Source organism: Astyanax mexicanus, chromosome 13 (assembly GCF_023375975.1).
Source record: "Astyanax mexicanus isolate ESR-SI-001 chromosome 13, AstMex3_surface, whole genome shotgun sequence".
Classification (NCBI taxonomy): Eukaryota; Metazoa; Chordata; class Actinopteri; order Characiformes; family Acestrorhamphidae; genus Astyanax; species Astyanax mexicanus.
Genome location: NC_064420.1, coordinates 4,676,667 through 4,696,159, shown reverse-complemented (window position 1 = coordinate 4,696,159; position 19,493 = coordinate 4,676,667). Strand labels below are relative to the sequence as shown.

Below are 19,493 nucleotides of genomic sequence, written 5' to 3'. Positions count from 1 at the left end.
TATTAAAATAGAAAATAAATACAAGCAATTACACTCACACACATAAATATATTATATATATATATATTTATATAATTCATATAAATCATACTGCACCAGTATGATGTACCACACTGCAGTATAGGGCACTTTCTTATATATATATATATATATATATATATATATATATATATATATATATATATATATATATATATATATATATATATATATATTATCTAATTAAAATACATACAGTATATGCACCAATTAATAAATAATATTAATATTTAATAGAATCTAAGTAATTAGTAATTACCCCCACCCCACACACACACACATTTCTAATTCTATTTGTCTATTTCAATTTTTTTTCATGAAGGCATGCACTGCAGCAGGATCTATCGATCTGTTTCTCTTTATATATAGTGCATACACACACTCATAAATGCATATATGGCAGTATATTTTCCTGCAGTAAATTTGCAAGAAAGACATGCACTATCTGTCTGTATAATATAATTTATTTATATATCTATTTATCTACCTAAATATATTATTAATATATTATGAAATATATTATAAGACAAGTATAAGCAATTTATTCAAAGTTTAGAATATTCATCACAACATTCTGACACAATGTAAAAAACGTGTTGCACTAGGATGATCACTAGGCTTCAGGGCACCATCTATCTATCTTTACCTATCTGTCTGTCTGTCTGTCTGTCTGTCTATCTATCTATCTATCTAGCCAATATTTGTCTTTTTCAGATTTTAAAATATAATTTTATGATAACCAGAGCATTTGTATACACTTGCATGCAGATCTGCATATACATACGCAAACGCATTCCAAGTATATATATATATATATATATATATATATATATATATATATATATATATATATATATATTGCATACTGTATGTACATACACAAAAACACACGCATCCTGCAGCATTTCTCTTGCAGTGAGCTTCATTCAGGCATGCACTGAACCAGGGTGATGCACTCTGCATTTAATTATGCATCTCTCTCTCTTTCTCTTTATCTATCTCCATATCTCTCTATCTCTGTATCTATCTCTCTATCTGTTAATCAGCAGATGCAGATGAGCGCGGGAGTGTTTAAAAGAGAGCAGATTGTGTTTATATTTATATATATATATGTGCAGTAAAACTACAGCGCAGTTTCTCCTCGTGTTTCTTTTTTTCTTTATCTTACCTTCAGGTCTATAGCACTTCCAGCACGAGCCCCGTTTCCCCCTGCGGGCAGTGAGGCAGGGGCAGCAGCGGTACAGGACGGTGTGCGCGAGATCGAGAGGACGAGGGAGATACCCCTCGCTGCAGAACCACAAGTCCAGGGGGTGGGGCTGGATCTGATCCAAGGGGTGGAGCCTGACCTCCTGACCACCCATATCTTCTTTTCATTGGTTTTAAGTCATCGCATTTCAATTCGTCGTTAAACTTAACACGTGTCGCTTACGTTTCCGACCAGGACTTATTTTATCATATCAAATAAATCCTGGAACCCAACCTTAAGACTTTTACCGTTTATAGATCAAAATGTTATTTGCTACGTAGCACATTTAAATCACACAATACAGATTTAAAAGAAGGAACATGTCTGTGATTACAAACATAATAAAATGCTGTACATTTCCTATATAAATATTAACTATTTCATTTTTTATCTTTAATAAAAAGGGCCTAAAGACAAAATAAAAAATAAATAATTAAAATAAAGGATGCCAATGAGTGTCTTATCTACCAGCTACCATGTTCATTTATTATTACAGATATTAATACACAATCAAAACGGCGAACAAACAGAAGCAATCAGATTTTCAATTAAGTAAAATCACCCAACGAAACTAATTAATAGTATTAGCAAAATGAAAATGTGTCTATTATGAACTTACTTTCACGTTCGTGATTGTTTACTTGACTCCGAAAGGCGAGTGAGTAAAACCGGATGGGGAAGAGTCCGATCTGCTTCAGACCAATGAAAACACGACGTAGGAAGAGTTGGATCAGATCCAGCCCCACCCCCTGGACTTGTGGTTCTGCAGCGAGGGGTACTTGGGACGAGGCGCGGACCTCAGAGACACGGACATGAGCACATGCCTGCACCCTTACCCGCCACTAACCAGCCACTGACAGCCCACTGTACCCGCCACTGACAGACACACTACCTGCCACTAAATGACAACCCCTGCACGCACCACTACCCAGCAGATACACTCACACGCGCACGCACACACGCAGCTCCCCGGTTCAATCAGCGGCAGGTTTGATCAGACCGCCCCGTGGCCGGTGGTCTCGTGCTGCAGCTGCTGATGCTGCTGCTGCTGATGCTGCGGAGGTCCCGCCACTCTGACTTACCTAGAGCCGTGCGCGCTCCCGCTGCCCCGCTCTGACTCTCCTGCCAAAAGCGCGCTGCCGTCTGGACAGATCAGCTCAGCCCCGAGGCACAGAAATAACCCGCGCGCAGATTACACATCCTCCCCATGCCGGGGGAGGGGCTTCACTTTCTCAGGTGGGCTCCCACCAGAGACACACACTCTCACTGTTGGTTTTACCTACAAAAACCTTTTCCTACATTGTAAATTAATTCTTAATTCATTTAGACTATGAATGAACACAATTAATTAGGAATCGGGTAGTAAACATGTAAAACAGTGTTAAACAGTGTTAAACAAACAAAAATACTAATTTATTGAAGCATTTATAGGTGCTCTTATCTGGAGCCGTTAACTTGCTTTTTCTTTAGGCTGCTAACTTTGATTAACTTGATTAACTGTGCATTTGCTGATGAGAGCCAGTTTCATCATTATGTTTTTGTTTTGTTTTGTTTTGTTTTAAGAGCCACTAAATCATATTTTGTTCCTTTTAACTAATGAAACATACAAAGTACATGTGTCCGTGTACTTTGGTGCACAGAAACATCACAATATGCAAATCAGACAATCAATAATACCAGCCATTCAGCTCTCCCTCCTTCCCAGCTTCTAAACCCATACATCACCCAGTGCCCCTCCCAAACTAACCCTCCTATTTTTTACCCCCTTTCAAAATTGAGCTGAAGGTGGAGTAGGCCAAAGTCAGGGGGTTTAATGCCCCTTTTATTACATATTTTTTCTTTACTTAGTTGAGTACTACAGTACTTTCCACTAGTACGGATTAAAACCTAAGTCAAATAGGGCTATTTACATTATATCAACTTTATATCATAAACTATTTGACGTAGATTTTATATAACTTTGTCATCTGTTAACTAGCTACCTACATTAGGTTAGCTAGTACTGTTGGCTACATTAGCCAAAGCTAGCCAGTGTTAGCTCATTATAAGTTCATTATCCTGAAAGGCTTATTTAGCATGCGCATCTCAATGCAGGCTCTAAAATATTTACAGCTCCAGCCTGCAGCAGTGGAGCGTCTTCAGTTACTCAGTTAGCTCTGAACTCATACACAGGCTGTAAACTGGGACTCTTAAATAGATATATCAATTGGACCAGTTTTTTTTGTTTAATGTGAAATAGAAAAAAACAGTTTAGAGTCACTTTCTGGTAGGAATTTGTACAGACTAGGGCTGACAGGTGCTCAAAAGAAATATTCAAATTAATTATTAAAGTATTTCATATTCATTTATTGTATTGTATTTTAGCTGAGGAGCAAATTAATTAATTAATTAATTAATTAATAAGTTAAAAACAGGCATAGACTGAATGAGCGACAGTCAGTAAAATATGCTGTAACATTTTTCTTTCTAAATTTCTGCATAGTGTTACTCTACCTCTTTGATGTATTCATTTTAATATAATGTTACAAGACATAGCTACATTCAATATATTGAGATGTACAAGTGGGTCATAAACTAAAAATAAATGTATATGCGCACAAATATGTAAAGAATTATATTTGCCTGTTTATATTCTTACTATTTTCTTATATTCTTCTTTTAAATGGTGTTTTAATTCATGTTTTTTTATTTTCTGCCTTTTGCTGGTAGACCACTTTTGTTAGATTAATCATGATGAAGCAGTGGTTCTCATCTCCCTCCTCCTACCCTACTTCATGTTCTGGATGCTTCCTTGCTTTAAAACACTTGATTCAAATGACCAGCTTGTAATCAAAAGTCGAAATAGAAATGTATGTTTCATATGTCCACTTGGACTCCACTTTGGAATAAAATTCCACAATTATATATTTACTCCAAAAATATAATTGACATAGAGGGTTAAACAGATTTTACATGGAAACTGAGTGCAAAGATTTATCGAACAGCGAATACATCCCATGATTCTCACATTAGCAGATCAATTTGAGCTGAATTCTTATTGTTTATAGATTTTACTTTAATTTCTTCCACTATACAGAGTGACCTATACAGTAAATAAGCTAAATCCAGTTTACTTCATGCTGAGGAGGTAAAAGCAAGGTTTCAGTCAGAAAGCTCCAGAGTAAACAGACTTACCTGAGTAATACCGTCTTCTGTTATCCAGAATTTCATATGTTTCCATGATGTAGGACCCCATTTCAGGAGAAAAAACATGCGACTGATGGCTGATACCCTTTAACGGAAAGCAGCTCACCAGGATCTCTGTTGGATTTCCGGAGTCTCTGGTGAGGTAAAACGCAACCTATGCCAGACAACTTGTTAATTACAAACCTCTGTGTTTGACGTTGCCATAGAGGGATGAGCAGACGTGATGCTGGTGGGCTCTCCTGAGATTTTTTTTTTTATTTTAGCAGTGGTGTCATGTGTGAGTGGGAATAGAGTTGTTTGTAGATATTCTACAGGGTTTACGCTGTTTTATCCTCCGTGGACGGACATGAGATTTGTTCCATTACAGACTGAGAGGATGAGGAAGAAGTGGTCCAAGACATTAGATGGATGAATGGTGTTTTTACACCAGCACTGTGGTGGTTTGTTTGTACTTGTTTGGTGCAATACACATACCTATACATACATATACAAATCAATTTACAGTACTCAAATTGTCAGGGAAATTTAGAGTATCCAATTTAACTGATCTCCATGTTTTTTGGACTGTGGAAGGAAACCAGAGTCCCCAGAGGAAACTCACGCAGACACAGGGAGATGATACTTTGTGTGTTCAAATTATGTAGTAAACCCGTACAATCACCTACAAGGTGATGACAGAACAGATTCCTTTCTACCTGCATTCACTCCTGAATCTCTCACTATCTTTAATAAACTCCTGAAAACCGAGCTCTTCAAAGAGCACCTACTCTCCTAACACCTCTAACTAACTACCTTCTACTACCAGATCAGGAGCATCTCTCACTATCTTTAATAAACTACTGAAGACAGAGCTCTTTAAAGAGCACCTACTCTCCTAACACCTCTAACTAACTATCTTCTACTACCAGATCAGGAGCGTTCTTCACTATCTTTAATAAACTACTGAAGACAGAGCTCTTCAAAGAGCACTTACTCTCCTAACACCTCTAACTAACTACCTTCTACTACCAGATCAGGAGCGTTCTTCACTATCTTTAATAAACTACTGAAGACAGAGCTCTTCAAAGAGCACTTACTCTCCTAACACCTCTAACTAACTACCTTCTACTACCAGATCAGGAGCGTTCCTCACTATCTTTAATAAACTCCTGAAGACAGAGCTCTTCAAAGAGCACTTACTCTCCTAACACCTCTAACTAACTACCTTCTACTACCAGATCAGGAGCGTTCCTCACTATCTTTAATAAACTACTGAAGACAGAGCTCTTCAAAGAGCACTTACTCTCCTAACACCTCTAACTAACTACCTTCTACTACCAGATCAGGAGCGTTCCTCACTATCTTTAATAAACTACTGAAGACAGAGCTCTTCAAAGAGCACTTACTCTCTTAACACCTCTAAATAACTCTTAACAACTTCTAACCTCAATTTCTTCTTCCCCTCCTTTATTTCTCTATCCCATTATTTCCCTTTGATCTCATTTAGGCCCTGTCTAAAGATGTTTTTATCTCTAACTTCTATTACTTTTGTACTTCACTATTGTAAGTCGCTTTGGACAAAAGCGTCTGCCAAATGTAATGTAAACTAAAAATCAACAAAAATGAAGATGCTTGTTTTTCATTGGACAGCGACGCTATGCATGCGTGCAGTGAAAAAGAATTGCTCTAGAGCAACACAACACCATGGTGATGAGAGGTGCTGATGAGACGGCCTACAGGGACATGGTGCAGCACCTGGACGCAAGGTGTGATGACAACAACCTGATACCCGACACTCAGAAATCTAGGAAAGTCATTGTGGGCTTTAGGAGGCTTAGGAGCCAGGCAACACTCCACTCCACATCCCCCAACCATCCCCCTCCCATCTAGTGCATCACTGGAGCTGATGTAGAGTGTGTGTCTGGCCTAGTTTACACTTTTTTTTTATGATTTTAGCCTGTTTTTGTCAGTTGTTGACTGTTTTTTGTAGATTGCCAGCTTCTTGATGCAGAGTGATCACCAACGAATCACTAATGAATCACTAAAAAGCAAATGTCTAGCAGATTTAATATCTAGACCAGTCAGCACATGTCTTCCCCATTAATTATGTATGACACAAACATGACAGACATCCTTTTTACACATATAGAATATAGATATTTAAAGAAAAACAACATTTTTTTTTTATGAAAATGCTTTTTTTATTGGTTTATCTCACACTTATAACACTTAAAACCATTAAGTGGATGAATCCAGTTATAGCATTAAGACTGATTAAGACAGATCAGAGAGGAGACTACTGGTGATAGTGAGGTACTGCATGATGAACTACTTAATGATGCTTTAACAACAACAAACTCATCATAAACATCAAACCTTAAAGAACCACTAAAAACAAACCCATATATTTTTTATTTTTTAAGTAATGAAAACGTACCAGACCTGCTTAAAATGGTTATAAACATGTCCTAACCTTGCACAATTCTCTAGCTCAGCCAATCAGCTCTCCCTTCTGCCCTGCCTCTAAACCCATACATCACCCAGTGACCCTCCCAAACTACCAATCCCATTTTTTTTTTTAGCTTTTTTCAAATTTGAGCTAAGGGTGGAGTCACTTTGAAACTTTGAAAAAGTAAATACAACAATACCTTCTACAGAAAGCTTTGAAGAGAGACTACAATGCATTATGTCTAGAACTCCACCCACTGCTGTGTAAGCAGTATGTGGTTTTAATAACCTTTCATATAAAAATTAAATATATATATATGTGTAACCTATATGAATTCAACATATATATGTGAAAAACAATACTTAAATACTAGTTATTTACAGTATAATATATGTACACACACATTTTTTTGGGGTATTTCATATATGTTAAAAACGTATATCTACATATATATCTACATATAACTGGCCAATGCATCACCCATTCACCCACCACTGAAAGAGTTTGCATATGCACTTCTTGGGAAAAATGAGAAACACCATCAAGGACGTTTCTCATCCAAATCATGTACCTTTTACCCTCCTCCCATCTGTCAGGCTTTACAGGAGCCTCTGCTCTCGCATCACCAGACTCAGGAGGTGCTTTTTCCCTGGGGCTGTGACTCTGCTGCGCTCCACACTGCTGTATTAATTGCATCCTTGCAGTCTCCAAACTATTACTGTATTTTACAGTATGTCCTAGTATTATTGCACTGTTCATATTCGCTATAGTCTAGTGCTGCATTGTCTTTATTTGCAGATTTTATTAAGCTGAATGCATGTTGGAGCCATGGATGAATGAGATCCATAAAAAGTTCATAATTAAACATTAATTCTATTTTTTTCACTCAATGTTCCTAGTGCCTGCTAGAGATGTTAAACAAGATGTGTCTCAGTCCGGTTTAGCGAACAAGTTATCATTGGCATTTTCCCCCCGAGTTTTCACTTCCACCTTAAATTCCACCTTAAACGTGTCAGCTCCACCAGCAGTTCCAAATCATTTTTAAATAATGACAATAATAAAATTAATGTAACTGTCAGGATAATTCCTCATGTAAACACTAATATACAATTACACCAAATAAAATGCTGAATATAAAATTTAGCTTTTTTCCCCTTCGTTTCACCGTATTGATAATCGATTAATTGAAAAATAAATATAGACATATTAATCAATTACTAAAACAATCAGCCCTAGTTCCTGGAATTTATCGAATCTTGCATATTGTCGCAAACTTTGTATCTCAAAAATGGAAATTTTAAAGGAGAAAAAAAAGCCTTCTTACTTCTATTAGAAGTAAGTAGTAGAAGTAAAGCTCTGGGATACAATGCATACATACTCTTCTAATTTGAATATTTCAGGGGTTCAGATAAGGTCTGTGTTGCCTTGAGCTGTCCTCCTGGCTCTGCTCCTCCTCGTTGTCTTTTGGCAGCTCTTCTATGGCGTCAAAACCGTGTCAAAATTCGCGAGCGAGCAAAGTCACTTGGCGCAAGCAAAACCACACTCGCGCGCGCGCCGAGAGGGCTACGCGCGCGAGGAGGCAAAACACTCGCGAGAGTGGAATTTGCCACGCCTTCGGCTTGACAGTCGGGGGAGGGACCCAGACAGGATTGGCTACGGCTGTTTTCCGGAAGTGGATTGTGATTGGCTGTTTGTCAATGTCATAGCACTTGCACGAAAAACCCGGGAATAAGACACAGAAGGCCCACTTCAGAAAAATGGCGCTACAAGGACAGCAGCAAGTATGTACCTAAATGTACATTTGTACACGTTTTAATAAATATGAATCCATTGCTAATGAATCGGCATTTGCACTCCACCATAAATAAATAGGACCTGTTAGGGACGTCCATAAGGGCCAAGGTCAATCCACTTCCGGAAAACAGCCGTAGCCAATCCTGTCTGGGTACCTCCCCCGACTGTCAAGCCGAAGGCGTGGCAAATTCCACTCTCGCGAGTGTTTTGCCTCCTCGCGCGCGTAGCTCTCCCCGCGCGCGCGTAGCTCTGCCCCCGCGCGCGCAGCCAGCCCTCTCCGCGCGCGCGCGAGTGTGGTTTTGCACAAAGAAGAAAATCAATTAAATGAAGAAATAACGGCTCTGAGTGGTCCTACAGATTAAGGTGCTGCCACTATGATCACAAGAGCGATGGTTCGAATCCTGTTCATGCAGCTTGCCATCAGCTACCGGAGCCCTGAGAGAGAACAATTGGCCTTGCTCTCTCTGGGTGGGTACAATAGATGGCGCTCTTTCCTTTCATCGCTCCTAGGGTGATGTTGATCAGCACAAAGCATCTGTGAGCTGATGTATCAGAACAGAGTCGCTGCGCTTTCCTCCGAGTGTGCTGTGATGCTACTCGGCAATGACTGACTTCACATGTATCAGAGGATGCATGTGCTATTCTTCACCTTCCTGGCGTTGGGGCATTACTAGTGACAGGGGTAGTTCTAAATAAGTGGGTTGGGAAATTGTCCTTGTAAATTGGAAAAAATTGGGATGCAATTTTAAATGAAAATAAAAATGTGATCTTCCTCATGGGGATGGACACAGCTTTTTCAGAACAGGTCTTCTCCCTAATTAATATTGTGTGATGGACTGTCATGTCATGTCATGTAACGTCATATGACGTTACATTCATAGCAGTTGAGTTAGGGTCATCCTAATAAGGGGAAAGGTAAAAATACTGTGTGCAGGTGAACTTTGCAGTGCCCTTGTAACTCTCCAGCAGAGGGAGGATGCTGCTGTCGCCATGGCTACAGATTAGCAGTGTCTCATCATGTGCTGTGTTAGCATTTCACAAAATGTCAGAATAAGAGCATGCATAACAGGAACGCATCTGCCTGAGATATCGCACTCTGAGAGCTGTGGGGGTTTTAGTATGCAATTTACAGCTACAAATTCACAGAAAAGTGACAATGTATAAAACATAAATAAAAATAGAATGCAATGAATTGTAAAGCTTGTATACCTGTATTTTATTTACAGTTGAACATAAAACACATTTTAACAATTTATAAAAAACATCATGATGCTCATTGCTATCTTACACCTCACCAATGGTCTATTTTTACTCCTTCTGCCTGTTTCATTTAAATAGCAACAGTGCTTCGAATATATTTACGCTGATTGGTATATAGTGTTCTAAAAATGATGTGTGTTCTGGTAAATTTTTGGTGTATTGCTATCTTGGCAATGGAAAACACAGGTTCTCCACTGACTAAATGCAACCTAGAAAGATGTGAACAGTCAGACGTTCATTGCTATCTTGGCAGTGAATTGTCAACCCAGGCACATCCCCAATGCATGAACACCCCTGCTTATTACACACACACATTAACACGCAGCAGTGCACAATCCAGACTTTTACATTTACAAAAAACAGAATTAATGAGTCAACAAGCAGATAGGGCAGTTTCCTTTAATGAGAAGTGTTGGACACGTCCAGGTAGCTGCACCCCTGAAATAGCAATCCGGAAAAGTCATAGTGCACATAGTGCAAAGTCATGGTTATTCCCAAAACACACCTACCCCTGGTCACTCCAGTAACAGTACTTTAATAATATAACATTAATAAACATTGGTTCATTATTTATAAATAGTCAACACTAGTTAAGACACAATTAAACTATACAAACTTTTAATGCTTAAGAATGTAGTAAAAATTGTTGATTAATAATGAAACAGTTAGAAAAATGTCTTAACTAGAGTAAATAATAATTAGTACAGACATTCTATTGAAAGTACTGTTCATTAATTAATTGCTGTTCATTTACAAGATTTAAGGATCTGCTTTTTTTAATAGAAAACATAAATTGCCATAGCAATAGTGTCTTTAATGTTGTTCCTGTTAAATAAGCACACCTAAACTACACTGAAGAACCAGCTTAAATAAAATGATTCAATTAATAACAGATAATTGTAACATCTAAATCGATTTAATCGATTTAAGTTGAATGTAAAGCAAACAAACTAAAATAATTTCAGCATTAATAACTTCAATGATCTGAGCTTAAATAAGACACTGAACTAAATACAGACAATTTAAGGGAATTAGGTGATATTTAAGTTACAGTGACTTCATTCATTTAAGTAATAGAGAAGTTAGATTATACAATTTTCTTATTTAAAATATATTGCATTACTTCAACTACTACTCAAATACACTCACAGTGTAATGTAGTTACAGTGTAATCATTTTGTATAGGAAGAAATGATGAAATGTTACGTAATTTTTCATGAGTGCAGTGTTTTGTAATCAGATTATTGTCAGCCACACAAAATCACAGAATCTGTCAGGCATGTTATTAATCTAGGAGTGATGTCACTGACCTTCATTACTGTTTCAGAACTTTTCTCACCGACCCTCACAGTTAAAACAATGCAGCAGTGAAGCATATGTCACTGGGGGTGAGGATTAGTCTGCCAGTGATGCGTTAATGTCTTACATAACTAACACAAGTAGAGGAATGAGGGATGAAGGAAGGGAGGATGGGCCAATGAGAGGGGGAGGGGCAATGAGAGGGAAAGAAGAACAAAAATAGACAGACAGTATGTCCCTCCGTCTATCATCTTCATTTTATCCTTAAAACTGCCTTTTTATGTAAAGTGTCCCTAATATTCCAACAGTTAATTTTCCCTGTGCTAATAAATCACATTTATTATTTCGTCCAAAAAAGTTTTTAAAAAATCCTTTAATGTTCCCAAAAATCGTCAGTGCACCTTATGTGTAAATTTTACCAGTCAGGCTGTAATGAGCAGTAAAGCCACGCTGCTGAAGTAGTAGCAGTATTAGCATTAGCCGCTAACTGTGCTAAGCACTAGCTCTTTTGCCATTCAGAGATGAGTATATCAGACTGTAGCCTGCTGCTAACCCCAGCTAGCACTGATGGAGCAGCATTTGCATTACCCGGTAACCGCACTAACTAAGCGCAAGCTCTTTTGCCGTTCAGAGGTGAGTATTATCGGCTGGTAGACTAGCCACAAGGCCGCAGCTAGCCTTAGTGTAAATCTGCTAATCTAAGCTTACTGTAAATAAAAAGAAGTGCTTTACTCAACCAAATAAACGGTGTTTTTTCCCTATTTTATCTTATTTATTTTAATACTTGTGAACTCTCACACATGTGAGCATTATCCAAGGCTAATTCCTCATATGTGTAACATACTTAGAATAAAATGAATGTGATTCTCATCTGATCTGAGGAACATCTGTTCCACCACAACCTCCAGAGAATTCCACATTATTCCTATAACAGAGGCAGGCGTCTTAATCAGTCTGTGTTCTGTTGTGTTCTGTTGATATGGTTGCCCCAGAACACAACATCACAGGATGTAGCATTTTCCACAGTAGAGTAGTAGAGTGTCCATAGAGTTTAGTACACACCCCAAAGGACTACAGCCTCTTCTGAAGGTACATTCAGCTCTGGCTTTTCTTGGTAAATGATTTTCCATTCATTTTACCATGTCTAGTTGTGGCCCCTAGTATGAATGAATGCCCTGTGAGCTGTTTTGTGAAAAAAAAAGAGCTCCGGTGATCTGGTATAACCATGCTTTAGTCCAGTGAAGAAGTGGAGGACAATAGGATTTTGACTCTTGCTCATGACTGTTCATACATAAAACATATCACCTCTGATTGGCTAACAGCACTGTGAAGAAACATTTTAAAATAAAGACATTTTTACACCAATAACTAAGTGCAGTTTAGCCACTGACCTAGTCTTAGAGTCTCTGTAATACATGAAATCCACCGGAGATCCTATTTAAAACCTGTAGTTACACACACACAGATGGTTAGTCCAGGTCCAGGTGGTACAATCAGTTGATAAAAAAGATAGAAAAAGAGGTGGTGGGAATCCCAGTCAAAAGTTTCTACAGCCAGTCCAGACAGAAACATGGGCCAATTAATTTTATGTTTGAGACTAGTTTATTTAACTACTGTAGAAAGCTAAAAAAAAAAAAAAAATTTAGCTAATTGGGTCCTTCTGGCAAGCATATATGTTTAAAAAAAAATCCATTTTCCCCATATGACAAAAAAAAAAAAAACGACTTATTGTAAGAAGACAAAGTATATTTTTTTTTCTTGTTGCGTCATACTAATCTACTAATCCCAAATAAATACAGCTCTGGAAAAAACTAAGAGAGCACTTCAGTTTCTGAATCAGTTTCTCTGATGTTGCTATTTATAGGTTTATGTTTGAATAAAATGAACATTGTTGTTTTATTCTATAAACTACAGACAACATTTCTCCCAAATTCCAAATAAAATATGGTGATTTAGAGCATTTATTTACAGAAAATGAGAAATGTCAGAGCTTTCAGATCTCAAATAATGCAAAGAAAACAAAAAGTTCATATTCATACAGTTTTAAGAGTTCAGAAATCAATATTTGGTGAAACCCAATGGGTTTTATCATTGGCTGTAAGCCATAGTCAAAATAAAATAATTTTTCAATGATATTTTTTAAATTTCCGTGTGGGACTGGACTAGCACTCAGGCCATTGTAGCTGTGTGTTGGGTCCACATGTCTGCACCACAGGCTGGCATTCTAATCTCCATCTATATCATATTAATACTGAGTTAATGTGATTACACGTGGGGGGCAGGATTAGCCAGCAAGGCGATAACACTGTGAGCAGCCGTTATAAGATTTCATCAGTGCTGGTGACGAGAAAGAGATGTAGCATTAAAGAAAATAGCATTAAAGGAAGACATGATGACAGGCTGGAAATCTCTCTCTCTCTCTTTCTTCATTTCTCTGTTATACTGTATCTAAGGAGGTCTGGTGAAGAACAGCAGTTATAACAGGACACAGATTACATTGGTAATTAAAGTAATTAAAGAAAGGCACATTACTGATGGGTTAATAATCCCCAGCATTCACTGTGCTCTTTCACTGTTCCCTTTTACGCTGCTCCCAGATGGTGCTGCTTTGTTTTGTTCAGCCTCTATTACAGCATGTAATTATACACACACACACACACACACACACACACACAGCATGGTAGACTTTAATAGTGTGAGGGGACTCTGGGCTAATTAAGGTGTTTCTGCTTAGAGCTGGAGGGCCTTTATAAGTATAAGTCCTACAACAATTAAAGAATTAAAGGAAGAGAAAAGAACAAAAATGTTTTATTTAATAATAATTATTATCATATTCTTCTATATTTGTTTTGTAGTTTTTTTTTTTTTTTTTGAGAAATCCATGTCATTCCAACTCAAGATTGCTTTAACCCTTGTGTGGTGTTCGGGTCTGTGGGACCCGTTTTCATTTTTCATCAAATGATACTAAAAAAATATTTTTTCTAACTCAAACTCATTGGCATTGGCTCATTTTCTGGTGAAAAACATATATCAAAACACATTTTTGATAAACACACACTGTACACCCCCCCCCCCCCCCTCCCCCCCCCCCACACACACACATTTATATTACATGCAGTATGTTCGGCCAAGGGCTAATAAACATTGCTTCATTTGTAAATTTGAAACTAAACAAATTTTCTACTCATATCTTGAGTTTAATTCATTTTCTTTTACATTTTATTAAAAAAACTAATAAAAAAAAGAGTAGCACTTTTTGAAAGAAATGTAACATAAGAAAGGTAAAGGGCGAATATTAACCATGTAAGCTGTTTTTTATATTGCTTGCAGTTTAGGTGAAGCAAGCATGTGTAAAGCATTTTAATGTAGAATTGCTTAATTTTGCTGAATTAAATACAAGTAACAAAGTAAACGAGTAACAAAAATATGAACACCACACAAGGGTTAACATCCATCAAAAATGATCCAAAAACATTTGTAAACTTGTTTCCACAACATTCGCACCTAAGCAACTTCCTGAGACAACATACTGGTAACTTGTTCTTATGACCTACAACACTGTAGCCATGCAAACGACCATTATATGAAATAATTAAAAGAATGAACTACTCAAGGGAAGGTAGGTAATTTGTTTATTTGGGTTAACGCTGAAATATTAAACTGTTAAATGTCAAATAACCTACACACTGAATATAAATAACACAATTTAAATTAAATAAAAAAATACACTTTGAGAGTGAAAAAAATGAACTCTCAACTGTTTAATTTTGATTTTTTTTTAAAGGTTTTTTTGGTGTATTAAAAGTGTTTTAAAGTATTGACAGACCATTTTACTTCATTCAGAAAAATCAGGTAATGTTGTTGTCAAGAATAATAAAAATACCTGGCAACCAAATAAGACACTTTTAGAAGAAAAAAAAAAATCTAAACACTTAGATTATCTTAAAGGGGCACTAAAGCCATGATTTTTTTTAGTTTTTTTAAGATTAGGAAATGTTTATAAAAAAAAATTAAGCAGGACTGGTATGTTTTATCACTTCAAAGAAACACATTTCAGCTATTAATGGAAGAAAATATGGTTTAGATTTTAGTGGCTCTTTAAAAAAAAAAACAATACGTTAGAAATAAGTTAAAAACATTTTTTATAGAAATCCTGAAAGCATATCTAAACTAGATTTAATTTTTTGATACGATTTCAAGTTTTGCACTGCAAAAAACCACATTAATTCACAGTTTAATTAACCCTTGTGTGGTGTTCATATTTTTGTTACTCGTTTACTTTGTTACTTGTATTTAATTCAGCAAAATGAAGCAATTTTACATTAAAATGCTTTACACATGCTTGCTTCATCTAAACTGCAAGCAATATAAACAGCTTACATGGTTAATATTTGCCCTTTACCTTTCTTATGTTACATTTCTTTCAATAAGTGCTACTCTTTTTTTATTTGTTTTTTAATAAAATGTAAAAGAAAATGAATTAAACTCAAGATATGAGTAGAAAATTAGTTTAGTTTAAAATTTACAAATGAAGCAATGTTTATTAGCCCTTGGCCAAACATACTGTATGTAATATAAATGTGTAGGGGGGGGGGGGGGGGGGGGGGGGGGGTGGAGGGTGTACAGTGTGTGTTTATTGAAATATGTTTTTCACACAAAATGAGCCAATGCCAATGAGTTTGAGTTAGAAAAAATATTTTTTTGTATCATTTGATGAAAAATGAAAAAACACCACACCACACAAGGGTTAAGGAACACATTAACTCTGTGCCTGTGCTCCAGAGATGACTCAAATCCAGCAGCACACCACAGGCAGCAGCGTTATGTCACACGAACCTAGATTGACGTTTTAAAAAATTAAAAAGCTTCACTTTTGGTCCTCAGGTGAATTAATTCAGATTAATCAGCTCTCATCCCGTTCAGTAATCAGCACAAGTGTGGCTCATTTGACTTATATAAACACTGCTAGATTCACTAACACTAATGGCATGTGGTGAGGAGGTGATTCAGTTAGCTAAGCCTTTACATAACCAGCACTGCAGTCCTGCGGCCTCTCCCTCAGGACTGAACACACCTGCTGGGGTACGTTAACATAAGGGCCTGGGTACCATCCTGTATCCTTAAACCATTGAAAAGTTACTTTATTTTTTAGTAATTCAGTTAAAAAAATGTGAAACTCATATATTATATAGATCAGGGGTGTCCAAACTTTTTTTGTTGGGGGCCAGAAGGAGAAATATATTTAAAGTCAAGGGCCACAGACTCTGTAATAAAACAAATAATGAAATATACCACTTTAAATAATACATTTTTCCTGATTATTTCATTTAAACACCATTTTACTTGACTAACTATCTTATTCTTTGACAGTGTTGTGTAAACTAAGATTTTTCAAATTGATGTTTCATTTCATGATGTCTCTTAATATTAAACTCCTTAATTACGGCAACTTTTAGACTCTTTGGCCCGTTTTTCTACGCTAGAAATGCGCTCTCTCTCCGCTTTTAGACTCTTTGGCCCGTTTTTCTGTGCTAGAAATGCACACTCTCTCCGCTTTTAGACTCTTTGGCCCGTTTTTCTGCGCTAGAAATGTGCACTCTCTCCACTTTTAGACTCTTTGGCCCCGTTTTTCTGCACTAGAAATGCGCAATCTCTCCGCTTTTAGACTCTTTGGCCCGTTTCTGACACCTAGCGTTCAAACTTTGAATCTCACATTATAAAAACCTGCTTAACAGCGGGCCAACTTTCATTCTATTTCTAAAATACATCGCGGGCCGCTCCAAAAAAAGGAAACGGGCCGCAAATGGCCCGCGGGCCGTAGTTTGGACACCCCTGATATAGATTTTAAGTGTTTATTTTTTTTATTGTTGATGATTTTGGCTTACAGCCAATGAAAACCCAACAATCAGTGTCTCAGAAAATTAGTATTTTGGTACTTTTGGCAGTGTGGGCAGTGTGCCAAATCCTGCTGGAAAATGAAATCCGCATCTCTATAAAAGTTGTTATCAGCAGAGGGAAGCATGAAGTGCTGTAAGATTTCACCTGGAATAGTTTTCTCAGCGTCTTGAAGGAAGGAGTTCCTGGAGGTGCTGAACAATATATAGTTGCTGCTTTTCCTTAATGCTGTGAAGCTCCGGCTCATCCCAATTAAATCGCCTCAAATCACCATCTCAGTTCATCAGGTTTAGATCAGGGGATTAATGTGCAGAAAAAATATATATATTTTTTATTGTTTACTACATACAGTAATTCCATATGTGCCCCATTTATTGTTTTCAATAAATATTAATATTAATCTAACAATGTAGAAAATAAATTGGTAACACTTTCTATGAATGTCATCTCTATAAGACTCTATAAACATACTCATAACACATTATAATGCATTCATAAGGCATTATAAACATGGCTATACATATTTATAAAAATGTATAATTCATCATAGCCATGTTTATTATGCATCATGAACTATGATTATAAATCATTAATAGCTGTGTTTATAACATGTTATACGTCAATACCAAGAATCTTATATTGTCTAGTCTAGTATCTAGTATTGGATATAATACTAGTTATAGTCAATTATAATGTATTATAACAGGTCTTTGTGCGCTCTAAGTAAAGTGCCAGACTTTTATTGTGGGACTAGATTAATAACGATAGATATATACTATTTTAACATACATATTATAAGCACAGCTTATAATGTATTATGATCACGAGTCATAATGCTTAATAAACATGGCTATAGTGGGTTATGCATTTTTATAAATATTTATAACCATGTTTATAATGCCTTATGAATGCATTATTATATGTTATGAATGTGGTTATAGAGTCTAATAGAGATGACATTCATAAAAAAAAAGTGTTACCAATAAATTAAATAAACAAATAAACAAAAACATTGAATGAGAAGGTGTCTCCAAACTTTTGATTGACATCATATATGTTCATGGCATGCATAGAATTATATATTTTTTTTATTTTAAGAGTGGGAATGCATTATGTATGTACTTGATCAACAAATAATCATTCATGTAGCATATGGATTTCACGTATATAACTGTACATTGCATGTTATATATATGCAATTGTCCCTATTTTGAGTAGGTTTCCTATTTGCATACTATGTTTTAACTATATATGTTTTTTTTTGTATTTTGTATATAATCTCATGTATGTACATATTTTGAAAATGTCATTCTAGAAATGTAATAATAATATAGGTATACTTTATGTATAAAGTATATATACACTAAGTTATAATGTAATACTGGGTGCCGTAGTGCACAGTATTTTTGCTGCTCATTTAAAGGTTTGAACATTACCTACTGCGCATGCTCCATTATACCCAATACTCTCTGTAACATTGGCATGGTGCGCCCCCCAGTGGTGTTGTGTAACTGTACAGATTTAAAATGGACATTAAAGGAGAGGTAAGCGCAAATTATTAGCTCTACTTTAGGTCTAACTAAAAGTGAATTAATAAATCATTAAATGTCTAAAAATATCGATTTTTCTACCTAAATAAATGCCATCCCGAACATAAGTTCAAAAGAGTTATCAAATCCTATTTTACACCCCGCAAACAGTCTGTTTTTAAGCTGTTTATAACATTTTAAGCAGGACTGGTATGTTTTATTATATAAAAGGATCACATTTCAGCTATTAATGGAAAAAATATGGTTTAGGGTTTAGTAGCTCTTTAATCCTAGAGTCTGCTGTGTAAAAAGCTACTAAAAGTCACTGAACTGAATATTTGATTTGTAAGTCAAGAGTGAAAATAGTGTCCTTTATAATTCTCAAAAAAATCAAATAAAAAAATAAACACTGTGTGTACATAGTATGACATCAAATGCAACATACAAAACTTGCATGACTATAATACATGTTATACACAGTACTGCAGAATGTAATAGTAATACATAATAACGATATGTAAACAGAAATGCTACTTTCCTGTACAGACATCCCTGAATATGTGACAAAGCCATTTAATGATATAGTGATATATATACAGCTCTGGAAAAAAATTAAGAGACAACTTCAGTTTCTGAATCAGTTTCTCTCCACCAGTCTTACACACTGCTTTTGGATAACTTTATGCTGCTGTACTCCTGGTGCAAAAATTCAAGCAGTTCAGTTTGGTGGTTTGATGGCTTGTGATCATCCATCTTCTTCTTGATTATATTCCAGAGGTTTTCAATTTGATAAAATTAAAGAAACTCATCATTTTTA

General features: G+C 36.2%; 1 protein-coding gene across 5 annotated transcripts in view; it reads right to left on the bottom strand.

The window, feature by feature from the left end:
* Positions 1-19,493, bottom strand: part of camk1gb (calcium/calmodulin-dependent protein kinase IGb) — a 59,144-nt gene that overhangs the window by 24,021 nt on the left and 15,630 nt on the right. Inside the window, exon 1 of one of the 5 annotated variants that reach the window (XM_022677226.2) lies at positions 4,460-4,545. The exons of 2 other annotated variants lie outside the window; for them this stretch is intronic. In XM_022677226.2, coding sequence (XP_022532947.1) covers positions 4,460-4,520 — 61 coding nt within the window. In that variant the 5' untranslated portion in view covers positions 4,521-4,545. Of the gene's footprint in view, positions 1-1,207; positions 1,326-2,367; positions 2,463-4,459; positions 4,546-19,493 lie in introns of those variants that run through there. 2 more of the 5 variants (XM_007258787.4, XM_007258785.4) reach the window with 2 other exon arrangements.